Source organism: Oryx dammah, unplaced genomic scaffold (assembly GCF_014754425.2).
Source record: "Oryx dammah isolate SB20612 unplaced genomic scaffold, SCBI_Odam_1.1 HiC_scaffold_28, whole genome shotgun sequence".
Lineage (NCBI taxonomy): Eukaryota > Metazoa > Chordata > Mammalia > Artiodactyla > Bovidae > Oryx > Oryx dammah.
In genome coordinates this window covers 32,632,081-32,645,784 of record NW_024070212.1, presented here as the reverse complement: position 1 = coordinate 32,645,784, position 13,704 = coordinate 32,632,081, and the positions used below count along the sequence as shown (strand labels likewise).

The following is a 13,704-nucleotide window of genomic DNA, read 5'->3' as shown; positions in this document are numbered from 1 at the left end:
AGAGGATCAGCTTTGATGGTTCAATTGGTCATTGTCAACTTTAGATGGCAGGCCACCGCACTCCTCATATTCAAGGCTCCTGTCTCCTTTGCAAAACTTCTTGAACCACCACTGCACTGTATATTAGCACTTCTTAGGAGAAATGTATTGTTGACCTTGCAAGTTGTGCTGCTTTATGACCCATTTTGAACTTGAATAAGAAAATCGCTTGAATTTGCTTTTTTTGTCTAACATGATTTCCATAGTTTAAAATATATATAAAATACATAACAAGTAATAATTCATTAGCAAAAAACATAGAGCAAGAAATGTGCATTAAAATGATGAATAATATAACCATATTTAAGAATATATTCCGATATCAAATGGCAAATTTCAACAGTGCAAAACCACAGTTACTTTGGCACCAACCTTGTAATTTGTTGCTGCTGTTGTTGTTTAGTCTCTAAGTCGTGTCCAACTTTTTCATGAACCCATGGACTGTAGTCTGCCAGGCTCCTCTGTCCATGGACTTCTCCAAGAATACTGGAGTAGGTTATCATTTCTTCCTCCAGGGGATCTTCCTGACCCAGGGATCAAACCCACATCTCTCTGTCTCCTGCATGGGCAGGCAGATTCTTTACCACTAGCACCACCTGGGAAACCCAGTCCCTGTCATGTCTCCATTTAATTAGCCAGTCTGGCCCCTGCAGAAACTAACTGGGTGGAACCTGAAGAATGACTGTAGACTATTGCAGGCTTTAGCAAGTAACAGCTCTAATCACACCTACTGTGCTGGGCATAATATTGTTGCTAGAGCAGATTAATAAGGCATCAAGATATGGTGTATGGCCAGTGATTTGTTGAATGAATTACTTTCCATTCTAATTAGAGAAGATATCAGAAAAGGTTCACATACATGTGGAATAAATAATAATACTTATGTACAGTTTTGCCTCAGGGATAAGTTAACTCTGTCCTCTGTCATAATATAGTCAAAAGACATCTGGACCACCTGGACAATTCATAGAAAATCACATTGACCCATTACATAGATGATATTATGCTGGGCAGACAAGTGCAAGCAAGAGGTGGCTAGTAGGCTGGAGGCATTGGTAACACCCATGCTCCAGAGAGTAGAAAAATGCTGCAAAGATTCAAGGATTTGTCACTTCAGTGAAGTTTTTAAGGGTCCATCCTTCCACGTAAAAAATAAATTGTTGCATCTTGCATCCCCTCCCACAAAGAATGCACAGGGCATGGTATCTCTCTTCATCTTCTGAGGCAGTATATTCCATATCTGGGAATACTTCTCCAGCTTCTATACTAGGTAACAGAAGATTTCCAGCTTTGAGACCCAGAACAGATGGGCTCTTCAGGTGGTCCGGTCTCCTGTACCAGCACCTCTGTCACTTTGGCCATATATTCCAGCAGACTCTTGTATTAGAGGGGTCAAGAGTGGGAAAAGATGCAGTTTGGAGCTTGTGATGGTTAATTTTGTGTCAACTTAACTGGGCCATGGAGTACCCAAATAATTTGGTCAAACATCTGGGTGTGTCTGGGGTGGGGTGGGGGTTTGTTTCTGGATGAGATTAACATCGGATTGGTAGAATGAGTAAAGCAGATTGCCCTGTGTAAAGCAGATTGCCCTGAGTAAAGCAGATTGTCTAATGTGGGTGGGCCACATCCTGTCAATTTAAGACCTGAATAGAACCAAAAAAAACTGAGTAAAAGGGAATTACAACTGCCTGACTGTATGGCTAGGACAGTGGTCTTTTCTAGCCTTCAGACTTGGACAGAAACCTTGTCTCTTCTTGGATCTTGAGCTTGCCAGCTTTCAGACTGGAACTTACACCATAGGTGTTCTGGTTCTCAAGCCTTTGAACTCAGACTGGACATGAAAGTTGGCTCTCCTAGGTCATCAGCTTGCTGACTACAGATCTTGGGACTTCTCAGCCTCTGTAATCACATGAGCCAGTTCCTTATAATAAATTTACATCTATATCTAACTCTTATTCTGTTTCTCTGGAGGACCCTGACTAATACAGATATGAGCAGTGGAGTACAGCTGTAATAAGTAAAATGCAGAAGCAGCTTTGGAACTGGATAAGGGGTAAAGGCTGAAATAATTTTAAGTTACATGCTAGAAATATGGACATTAAGGGAAAATCTAGTGAGATCTCAAATGGAAATGAGGAATATGTTACTGAAACCTGAAGGAAAGGTGATTCCTGTTATAAAATGGTAAAGAACTTGCCTGAATTGTGTCCTAGTGTTTGTGGAAGGTAGAATTTGAGTGATAAAATGGAATATTCAGCTGAGGAGATTTCTAAGCCAAGTACTGAAGGAAGGGCTTGGTCTCACCTTATTACTTAAAGTAAAACATGAAAGGAGAGAGGTGAATTAAAAAGCAAAGAGAAACTAGAACTTGATGACTTAGAAGACTCTCGGCCTACCCATATTGCAAAAAATGAGAAAACGTGTTTGAATGAAAAAACCAACAGTATTACTAGATTATTACTTAAAAAGGAGTATAGGGATTACATGAGCAGAAACACTGCCAATTTGAACTGAAGAGGACAGAGATGGAAAAAAATAAATGATGGCTGTTGGATTTATTGAATTGGACAGGACAGAATAATAGATGGTCCTCAGGGCCACTGTGTCAGTTTTGACAGGCAGGTGGCTTCTTCCTGAAGCCTTGGGAGTGGGACTAGACAGCAAAGCCTTGGGAGTGATGCTGCTACCCTGTAAGACCTGGACAGCAGAGCACTGAGCCAGAGAATTGCTCTCAAACCTTAAGATCTAATGGAATTTTTCTCACTAAATTCTGAACTTTCTTAGGACCCATCACTCCTCCCTTCTTTCCTGTTTCTTTCTTTTAGAATGGAAATGCCTATCCTATATGCCTGCCCCTCCCCACCACATTGTATTTTGGAAGCACATAACTTGTCTGATTTTACGGATTCACAGCTGGAGAGGAATTTTGCCACAGGATGAATCATACCATGAGTCTTACTGTATCTGATTTAGATAATATTTAGAGGAGGCTTTTTGGTTGATGCTAGAATGAATTAAGACTTTGGGGGCTGTTGGGATGGAGTGAATGTGTTTTGCATGCAAGAATGACATGAATTTTAGGGGGCCAGAGGTGGAATGTTATGGACTGAATTTGTCCCCATCCCCATTCATATGTTGAAGCCTTAACTCCCAACGTGATGGTGAAGAAGAGACACCAGATAGCTCTCCCTGGCTGCCCCCACCTGCCATGAGGGCAGAGTGAGAACGAGAAAGTGACTGTCTCCAAATCAGGAAGAGGGATCACTTCAGAACCTGAACATGCTGGCACCATGATCTCAGACTTCCAGCCTCCAAACTGTCAAAAAACAAATTTCTGTGGTTTAAACCACCCAGTCTATGGTATTTCATTATAACAGCCCAAACTGAATTAAGACAGAACTTATGGTAAGCCTCAGTGGAAAAATCAAAGTGCAGTCCCTGGGACTTGAGCAGGGCCATTCTATCTGTAACAGAAAATTACCTAAGTTTTAAGAAACAACTCCTAGTGTGATACTGCACGTTGGTAGAAACCACACACTTAACCATGGGACTCCAAGTGACTCTGTGCCCAGAACTGCCCGTTATGGTCTGGGTTCTTTGGGTGTTCAGATGGACCCAGTAGCATTTATTATAAGATGGAAATAGTACATCTGAAATGGAGCTCAAGCACAATTGAGATACTTGTAAGCTGCAGGACCAAGTAATCCAGACTCCACCATAGCTGCACCAACAGCTGACCAACTGAAGGAGGAGGGATAAAGACTGATTTTGGTTTATGGATGAGTCAGCTTAGTATGTGGGTGTAAGCCAAAATTAGATAGTGGCTCCTTTGTAGCCCCATACTTGATAGGCTTTGAAAAATAGGGAAGAGGAAAAATCTTCCTAATGGGTAGAGTTATAAGCATTGTCCTTGGTCATTTGGTTTGTATATTAGGAGAAGCAGTCTGAAGTAAATATATATAGATGCTTGGGCATATGTCAATGGCCTGGCTCGCTGGTAGGGGGCTGGGAAGAAAAAGGCCTGAAAGATCAAAGGCAAGAAGGTCTAGGGTAGAGTCTTATGGGTGGATGTACAGGAGTGGGCATGAATTGTGAAGATTTTTGTGACACATTTTGCACTTGTCAGGGAAAAGGTACTAAACAATGAAGTAGAATAACTCATCCAATTGTCATTACCAACCTTAATCATTGGCTATCTTGGAACCAGTCTGATGGGAACTATTGTGGGTTATAGTGTATCCTCTCCCCCCCCCCCATTTTTTTTTGGAACCATCACACCATAATTTTATTTAGAAACACTGAGCAAGTTTTTACTCAAATGGCTGTGGAAACTCAGGGAATATTTATGTCTTAATTGTACCAAAAATAAAACACTTAAAAACAACCATTTGAACGTCAAGTTCTCTCTCCATACGGGTCTGCCACTGTGAGTACCTCCACCTGCCTGTGCCCCAGCCTGCAGTGCTGGAGAGGGGGCTGGGGTGGCCCACCTGACATCAGCCGCTGAGTCCTGGAAGCGCCGCCCTGGGCAGGGCCTACACATGATGGCCTCCCAGGAGGAGCAGCCAGCACAGTCATCCACCTTAAGGATCCTCGTTCTGAGACGGCTCCACGATACTCAAGCAGCAGTCCTCGAACTCCACAAACAAGGGTTCCTGCATGCAGGCCACATAAGCTTGGCCTTGTCATCTGCCTGATTGAGGTCAACCATCAACTGTCTGAGGTGCGGGTTGAGCAGTAAGCTCCTCAGCACTGCAGACTCCCCTATATGCTTTAAATTCTGCAAAGACATTCTGTCCTCTTCCTCATCACTATTGAGAAACTCAGCCACAGAGTCATCATCATCATCTATGTTTTCCACAGACTTTTTAGTTTTTGCAGTAAGAGCTGATCTTATTTTTTCCTCAACAAGACCAGTTGCAGGCTTGCACTTCTCTTTGTGCTTCCAGAAGCCGGGCAAGGAGCAGTAGGGCACGCAGCAGGCAAGGCAGCAGTATTTGGACTTCTCCAAACAGATAACGCAGACAGTGGTACCACAGCTGAGCGATGCCATGGTTTCTCCTGGGACATGCTCTACGCCTGCCTCCTCCCCCCAATTTATACGTTAAAGTTCTAATCCCCAATACCTCAAAATGTGACATCTGTAAATAGGGTTCTCACAGATGTAATTAGTTAAAATGACATCATAACTGCAGTAGGATGGGCCCTAATTCAATGTGACTAGTATCCTTATACTACTGGCACCCCACTCCAGTACTCTTGCCTGGAACATCCCATGGACGGAGGAGCCTGGTGGGCTGCAGTCCATGGGGTCAGTTGGACATGACTGAAGCGACTTAGCAGCAGCAGCAGCAGTATCCTTATAAGCAGAAGGCCATATGAAGACAGACACACAGAGGAAATGCCACATGAAGATAAAAACAGAGATGAGGGTGATGCAGTAGAAACCAAGGAATGCCAAAGATTGCCAGCAAACCACTAGAAGCTAGGGAAGAGAACATGGAACAGGTTTTCCCTCACAACCCTTAGAAGGACTCAAGCCTTCTGATACCTTGATCTCAGACTTCTAGCCTCCGGAATGTGAGACAATATATTTCTATTGTTTAGGACTTCCCTGGTGGTACAGTGGATAAGAATCCACCTGCCAATGCAGGGAACACGGATTTAATCCCTGATCCAGGAAGATTCCACATGCCCTGGAGCAACTAAGTGCATGCACCACAACTGCTGAAGACCCAGTGCAGCCAAAAATAAATAAATGAATAAATAAATTATTTTAAAAATTGTTTAAAAATACATTTCTGTTGTTTAAATCACTTTGGTAATGCAGCTCTAAGAAACTAACGCAGGCACACAAATGGTGTGCCCACAGTGGTAGAGACAGAAGCTAGCTCCTGAAGTGGGTTGCCATTTCCTTCTCCAGGGAATCTTCCTGACCCAGGTATTGAACCTGGGTCACCCACATTGCAGGCAGACTCTTTACCAAGTGATCCACCATGGAAGACAGAAGCTAGCTGTGGGCCCATGAAGCTTGGACTCCAAGTTTTTAAGGCCACCCTAGCTGCTGATGCCTAAATGCCCAACATATCAGCAATAGAGACCAATGCTGAGCCCCCAGTTTGGATCTGTTACTCAGGGAGACAGTTGGCTACTTGGCCAACAAGTTGACAACATTGGGTTCCTTCCATTCTGGAGGGGCCAATAGTTCATTTTCATGATAACTGTGGGTTACCATGGGGTTTGTGGAATGTCCAATCCACAGGCACAGAATCCTGCATAATTTAGCATCCAAACAGGGCAACTGTTTCATGGTAAAAAAAGAAAAAAATGTGTGAGAGTGGACCTATGACCTCATCAGTACCACACCAATCAGAAAAAACTGACCTGATAAAGAGTTAGAATGACATTTCTAAAGGTTCAAGTGAAATGACAGTCAGTGGCAACTCTGAAAAAGCAAGATGCTATCATCCAGGATAAGTTATACACATTAAATCCTGGCCTTTATGAACCTGGTAGGAAAAATACATGGGTCCACTAACCAAGGAGTGGATGCAGAAATAGCTCCGCTTACCTTTACTACCAGTGACCCACTAGAGGATTTTTTGTTTCCAGTACCCACAAATCTGGAATATGTAGGGTTGGAGGTATTGGTCCCCAAAGGGATTACACTCCCATCAAGGGTCATAACAAACGTTCTGTTGAACTATGAGCTATGATTGCACCAGGGCACTTTGAATTCATTATTCAAGGGACCAGTAGATGAAAAGAGGAGTCACCATCCTGACAAGGAAAACTGACCCAGATCAGTAGAAGGTATCACTGCTTTCTACAGATTCCATGTGATCCGCTTGGGCATCTCCTGATACTCCCTTGCCTCATGGTAACTGTGAACACATGCAGCAACTCTGGCCTAAGAAGGATGTGGTTACTAAGAGCTCAGTCTCCACAGAAATAAAAGTTTGAACCACACCACCACATAAGCCATCAAGACCTGCTAAGTTGGTAACTGAAGGTGAGAAGAATTTAGAGTAGGTAGTGGAAAAGGGAGAGAATGAGTATCAATCGTGGCCTCCAGGCCAGTTTCTGTAGTTCATTCCACTAACCCTCTTCCAAGTTTCTCTTCAGAAAGAGAGGTCCATGGAAGAGCTTTCCCCCAAACCAGCAAGAAGTAGATCTATGGGGAAAGGAGTGGATTGTGGTGTTTCTGAAAATGGGCCACTGGATTTCCTGCTGTGGTACACAGTTAATTGATGACCTCAGATATTGATGTAGATCCGCCAATGTGTTCACAACTGAGGCCACACTTCCCACAACCTACTCCTAGCTAATGACTGAGCATGGTGGAGTAATAATGCAAGCCCACTACTTCCAGACTTGAGACTTCTCCAGTGGGCCACTTTAGCTAGAGAACTACAGCGCGGATGGAAATTTAGAAAAAGGCAATTTATGCAAAGACAGTTTAAAAAGGAAATAAAGATAAAATCAGAAATAGAAAGCAAAAAAATGAGAGAAAATCAACAAGGCAAAACTTACTAATCTTCAAAAAGACTAAAAAAGTTAATCAACTCTAGAAAGACTAATCAAAGAAGAATTTAAGAGAATACATTACCAATATCAACAATAAAAAAGGGGCATCACCACAGGTCCTATAGACATTAAAAATGTAAGAGAATACAACTTTATAACAATAAATTTGGCTATTCAGATGAAGTGGAAATTTTTATTGAAAAATAAAACATCAAAACTGAGATAATAATGAAGAGAAAATTCTATATTTTCTATTTTAAGGGAATTGAATTCATAATTCAAAACCTTTCTACAAAAAATATGCCAGATGGCTTCTCTGGTGAATTCTTTCCAACATGTCTATTTCTTTCAGAAAGGCATAAAAGGCATATTCACACTTTCTTATGCTTATATATCACACACTCTATTTGTGGATTAACTTCCCCCTGCTCCATGCCTCATTCATTTAGCACCTTCTATGCATTATGTTAAGAGTTGTAGATAAGAAGATGAATAAAGTTTTTGGCAGAGGGAGCTTTCAGGTTGGTGGAAGAAGCAGACATATAATGTAAATGCAGTGAAATAAGTGCTAATGAAGATTTTTATAAAGTACTATGAAAGATGGGTATGAATCCAGGGAAGGAAATGCTTTACAGGCATGAGAAGTGAAACAATATGCCATGTGCTGTGAGCATAAAAATAGCTGGAAAATAGGGGATATTCTTTCTCAATCTTCCTTACTGGATCTACTCCCCTTATTTCCTCTAATTTTTGATACCTGTGGCTATTCCCTGGCTTCTGCTTTTCATTCGTCCCAATTTCTTTTAGTTTCATATTTGCCCCTTTCATATATAATTTAATCATTCCAAAATCTGTATCTCTAGCCTTAACCTCTCTCTTGAGCTCCAGGCCTCTATATTCAAATATCCAGAGAACTCACCTACTTGAGAACTTTATTTCTTCACCTATGCTCCTCTTTCTTCTGCATCACCAGTCTTTCCTCCCTTCTTGAAGAAACCCTCCTTAAACAGCATATGTCTTTTCAGCTACTGCACTTCTTTTCTGCTCCTCTTGATGTACAGAATCTTCTCACTTTCTTTTTATCTACTGTATATTAACTTTTTATGATACTTAAAACCTTTTATCCCTGTTACTTCTCTGAGACTTCTCTTATCAAGGTCACCAATAACCTTCATGTTGCCAAATCCAATTCTCAAACTACTTGACTTAATAGCAACATTTAAGCAGTTGATTATTTCCTCTTTCTTGAAAGACTACCTTTACCTGGCTTCTATCCTTTACTGATTTTCTTCTTACCTGACTGGACACTCCTTCTCAGTCTCTTTGTTGGATCTTCCTTCTTTTCTCAACCTTTAAGCCTTATTCTACTGTTCCATCCTTGGACTTCTTCTCAGCTTATGCTTATACTCATTTTAACCAATTCTATCATCTTAAATATCATTTATATGCCAACATATCCAAAACTATATTTCTTAACCTTTCTCCTGAACTCCAGATTCATATCTCCAATAGCTACTCTACTTGGGAGTCTAATAGTATTCCAAACTAAACATGTCTAAAAATCAAATTCTTGACTTCCTGTCTATCAATCTTTTCCATCTCAGTAAATGGCTCAGTGATTCAGCCTGTTGTTCATGCCAGAAACATTGGGGTCGTTGTTGACTCCTTTCTTTTTCTGCTACCCTCATTTAATCCATCAACACATTGCATCAGCTCTGCCTTCAAAATATAAACCAAACTGATCAGTTATCACCAACTTGATCACTATTTTTCTAGTCCAAACTGCCTCATCTCTCACCCAGATCCCTTCCTTCTAACTGGCTACCCAGCTTCCACACTTGTCCCACTGTAGTCTTCTGGGTGTGATTTTTTTACAGTATAAGTTAGGATATGCCACTCCCTATTCCCAAACCCTCCAGTGATTCACATCACACTTAAAACCCAAGGTTTTTCCCATGATCTATGTGCTTCTTGCTATATTCTGACCTTATCTTCTTCCATTCTCCCCTTCCTTTTTTTTTTTTTTTTTGGTACTTCAATCATACTAGTTTCATTGTTTTTCCTCAGACATATGACAAGAACATTCTCATTTCTGGACCTTTGTACTTGCTGTTCACTCTACCTAAAATACTCTTTCCCCAGATATTCACATGGCTCATTTCTCTGTTCAGGTGTCACCCCCTCACAGGGAGCACGTCATCTAAAATAACTCTCTGCTTCATTTGCTGGGATTTTCCTCTGCTCTAGTTTCTTTCATAGCTTGTAGCATGACAGGGATTGTGTCATGTGTATATTTGTTTATTGGATGTATTATCTGCCTTCTATAGTAGAATGCAAACTCCATAAAGGCAAGAATTCATGTTTTGTTCAGTCCTCAAGTCCTATCAAATCCTTCCCCTTAAAAATATCTTCTGCTCATCTCCTTTTCCAGTTTCACTACCTTTGCCTTAATTCAGTTGCCATCCCCACTTGCCAAGACTATCATAGCATTCTCCTACTTGACTTCCTGCCCTCACCTTCTTCTATTGAGGCCCTTCTCTCTCAACACTACCAGTTTGACAGCACTGTAGTTGATATGTATTCATATTTTTCTACAGAGAATCTTTTATAGAGCACACCCTCTTTGTGTACTGGATAAAACCATCAACACAGCATCCAAGTCATCTCCCACAACCCCCTTGCCTTTACTCTCCAACAATGCCAAGCTGCTTATATCACCTCAAGTCCTTGCCTCTGTCCTTGGGGACATCTGGTTCTTCTATTTAAATATCCTTTCCTGACTTTTAGAGATAGATAAATATTTCTTCCTTTGGCCGTACTTCTGTTGCATTTATATACTGCAGTGGAATTTTTGTTTATTTATTTATTTTGCTTACATGTAGGTCTCTTATTGGACTTCCCTGGTAGCTTAGCTGGTAAAGAATCAACCTGCAATGCAGGAGACTCTGGTTCAATTCCTGGGTCAGGAAGATCTCCTGAGGAAGGGATAGGCTATGCACTCCAGTATTCTTGGGCTTCCCTGGTGGCTCAGATGGTAAAGAATCAGCCTGCAATGCAGGAGACCTGGGTTTGATCCCTGGTTTGGGATGATCCCCTGGAAGAGGGAATGGCAACCCATTCCAGTATTCTTGCCTGGAGAATTCCCATAGACAGAGGAGCCTGGCAGGCTACAGTCCATGGAGTCACAAAGAATTGGACACGACTGAGCAACTAAGCACAGCACAGCACAAATCTCTTATTAAACCAAGAGCTCTTAAGGAAAGACAGTTGTATTTTATTTAGTTGTGTCTTCTGTCACATTCTAAGGGGTAGATGGAGATGGGAGTAGGGTGTTGAGAATGTTCAAAGTAGATGGGACTGTATGTATAAACTCTCTGAGGCATGAGGGAGCTTGGTATCTTCAGAAAAGAGCAAGGCCTGTGTGACAGGCCCAGTGAACAAAGGGGAGAGTGGCAGGAGGCAAGCCAGAAAGACTGAGGGAACCAGATCATGCAAGGCCCTTGTTGAACATGCAAAAGATCTTGAACAACATCCTCCGAGAAAACAGAAAGCCTCTAAAATATTTTACAGAGGAGAATAAAGACAAACTGTGTACATAAAAAAACCCCAACAACTTACATACATGTTCTCTACGTATAGAATGGGTTGAAAGAATACAAGAACAAATAGAGGCCTGATGGACACTCCTACAATCGTCCAGGCAAAAAGGGATGATACATTGGCTTGGGTTGGCAGCACTGGAGATGTTGAGAAGTAAACAGATTCAGGACATATCTTGGAGGTAAAATGAATAGGACTTGATAGAATAAATGAAGGGATGAGAAAGGTAGATTGCACAATTGAATGGCTGACGATATCATTTGCTGAAATGTAGCAGATTTGCCTAAGGAAGTTCAAAGAAGCAATATATAAGTTTTGAGAAGTTGAGTTTGAGATGTCTGAGTGTGAGTCATGTAAGGGATATGCTAAACAGGCAGCTGAATATGGAGGTATGAATTTCAGAAGAGAAGCCTGAACTGGAAGAGTAACTAGGAGTAATGAGTACACAGACAGTGTCTAAAGACATAAGAATTAATAAGAGGGTCTAAGGAGACACGGCAGCCTGACAACAGAAGAGAATTGTGGATGACATGGAGTTAAAAAGAAATTCATTGGATTGGAGATAATGGGAACAGGAAGCTGAGAGGCCACATGGACTTTATAATTGCCCAGGAAAGGAACAGGAAAGTCATGAGCCAGGTGAGGAAAATGGCCAAGCGTCTGGAAGATCATTGCATTCAGAAGGGATAAAAGATGAATGGATGGATGACATGGACCTCAAAAAGACAGATTTGACAAGAAGATGAGAGAATAGAAACATCCTAAATTTCCTGTTAATTATATCCTCTGTTTCAGGTAACAAGGATCTTTGAGATTGTCTTTGGACTTTGCAGGTTAACTAGGGATGAAGAACTCCCACCTGTACTATTCCAGAATAACCCTATCTCCTGGGCTTCATCAAGACAGAGAAACTGCTAGAATAAGGAGGCCCAACCAGTGGGAAAGTGACATGGAATAAGAATGGGAACCAAGAAGCTATACTAAGGGTTCAGGTGAGAAGTGGTGAGGGATTGAATTCATGCACAGGCAGGGGGGACGGCAAGGAGGGGGAACCTGAGCAAACATCTCTAACACAGCTGAAGACTGAGTCGAATCATGTGGCTATTGACCCAATGCATCAGGCCTCCCTAATGAAATCCCAATAACGTTTCTGGATGCTGAGGCTCAAAGGAATTCCTGGTTGGTAAATACATGTGTGCTGGGAAGGTGACACGTCTTGGCTCCCCAGGCAGAAATATGGAAGCTTCATGTTCATAACCCTCCCAGGTCTCATCCTGCCCTTCATTTGGCTGGCCCTGGTTGTATCCTTTAAATAAAACTGTAATTGTAAAGTGCAGTGCATTCCTGCACTTAATTCTTCAAGAGATGGGCATTCTTCAAGAGATGGGAAACTCTTCAAGAGATGGGAATACCAGACCACCTGACCTGCCTCCTTAGAAATCTGTATGCAGGTCAAGAAGCAACAGTTAGAAATGGACATGGAACAACAGACTGGTTCCAAATCGGAAATGGAGTACGTCAAGGCTGTATATTGTCACTCTGCTTATTTAACTTATATGCAGAGTACATCGTGAGAAACGCTGGGCTGGAGGAAGCACAAGCTGGAATCAAGACTACCAGGAGAAATATCAATAAACTCAGATATGCAGATGACACCACCCTTAAGGCAGAAAATGAAGAGGAACTAAAGAGCCTCTTGATGAAAGTGAAAAAAGAGAGTAAAAAAGCTGGCTTAAAACTCAACATTCAAAAACCGGAGATCACGGCATCCGGTCCCATCACTTCATGGCAAATAGATAGGGAAACAATGAAAACAGTGAGAGACTATATTTCAGGAATCCAAAATCACTGCAGATGGTGATTGCAGCCATGAAATTAAAAGATGCTTGCTCCTTGAAAGAAAAGCTATATCCAACCTAGACAGCATATTAAAAAGCAGAGACATTACTTGGCCAACAAAGGTCCATCTAGTCAAAGCTATGGTTTTTCCAGTAGTCATGTATGGATGTGACAGTTGAACTATAAACCAAGCTGAGCGCCGAAGAACTGATGCTTTTGAACTGTGGTGTTGAAGAAGACTCTTGAGAGTCCCTTGGACTGCAAGGAGATCCAACCAGTCCATCCTAAAGGAAATCAGTCCTGAATATTCATTGGAAGGACTGATGAAACTCCAATACTCTGGCCACCTGATGTGAAAAACTGACTCATTTGAAAAGCCCCTGATGCTGAGAAAGATTGAAGGTGGGAGGAGAAGGGGACAATAGAGTATGAGATGGTTGGATGGCATCACTGACTCGATGGACATGAGTTTGAGTAAGCTCTGGGAGTTGATGAAGGACAGGGAAGCCTGGCGTGCTGCAGTCTACGGGATCGAAAAGAGTCAGGCACAAATGAACTGACTAAACTGTGCATTCCTGAGTCATTAAGTTCTGTGAGTTATTCTTGTGACTTACTGAACCTGAGGGGATCATGGGAATCCCTGAATTTTTGCCAGTTAGTCAGAACTGTGGGTGACCTGGGGACCCTCAGAGTGTGGCT

At 41.9% G+C, this 13,704-nt stretch overlaps 1 protein-coding gene across 1 annotated transcript; it reads right to left on the bottom strand.

The window, feature by feature from the left end:
• Positions 1-4,640: 4,640 nt before the first annotated feature.
• Positions 4,641-5,092, bottom strand: LOC120856737 (zinc finger HIT domain-containing protein 3-like). Its single transcript, XM_040232134.1, has one exon. The coding sequence runs from the start codon at positions 5,090-5,092 to the stop codon at positions 4,658-4,660; it is 435 nt and encodes a 144-aa protein (XP_040088068.1). The 3' UTR covers positions 4,641-4,657.
• Between the last annotated feature and the right edge of the window lie 8,612 nt (positions 5,093-13,704).

Coding starts and splice junctions, on each gene's coding strand:
- LOC120856737 (XM_040232134.1), bottom strand. CDS start 5,092: ATGGCATCGCTCAGCTGTGGTACCACTGTCTGCGTTATCTGTTTGGAG.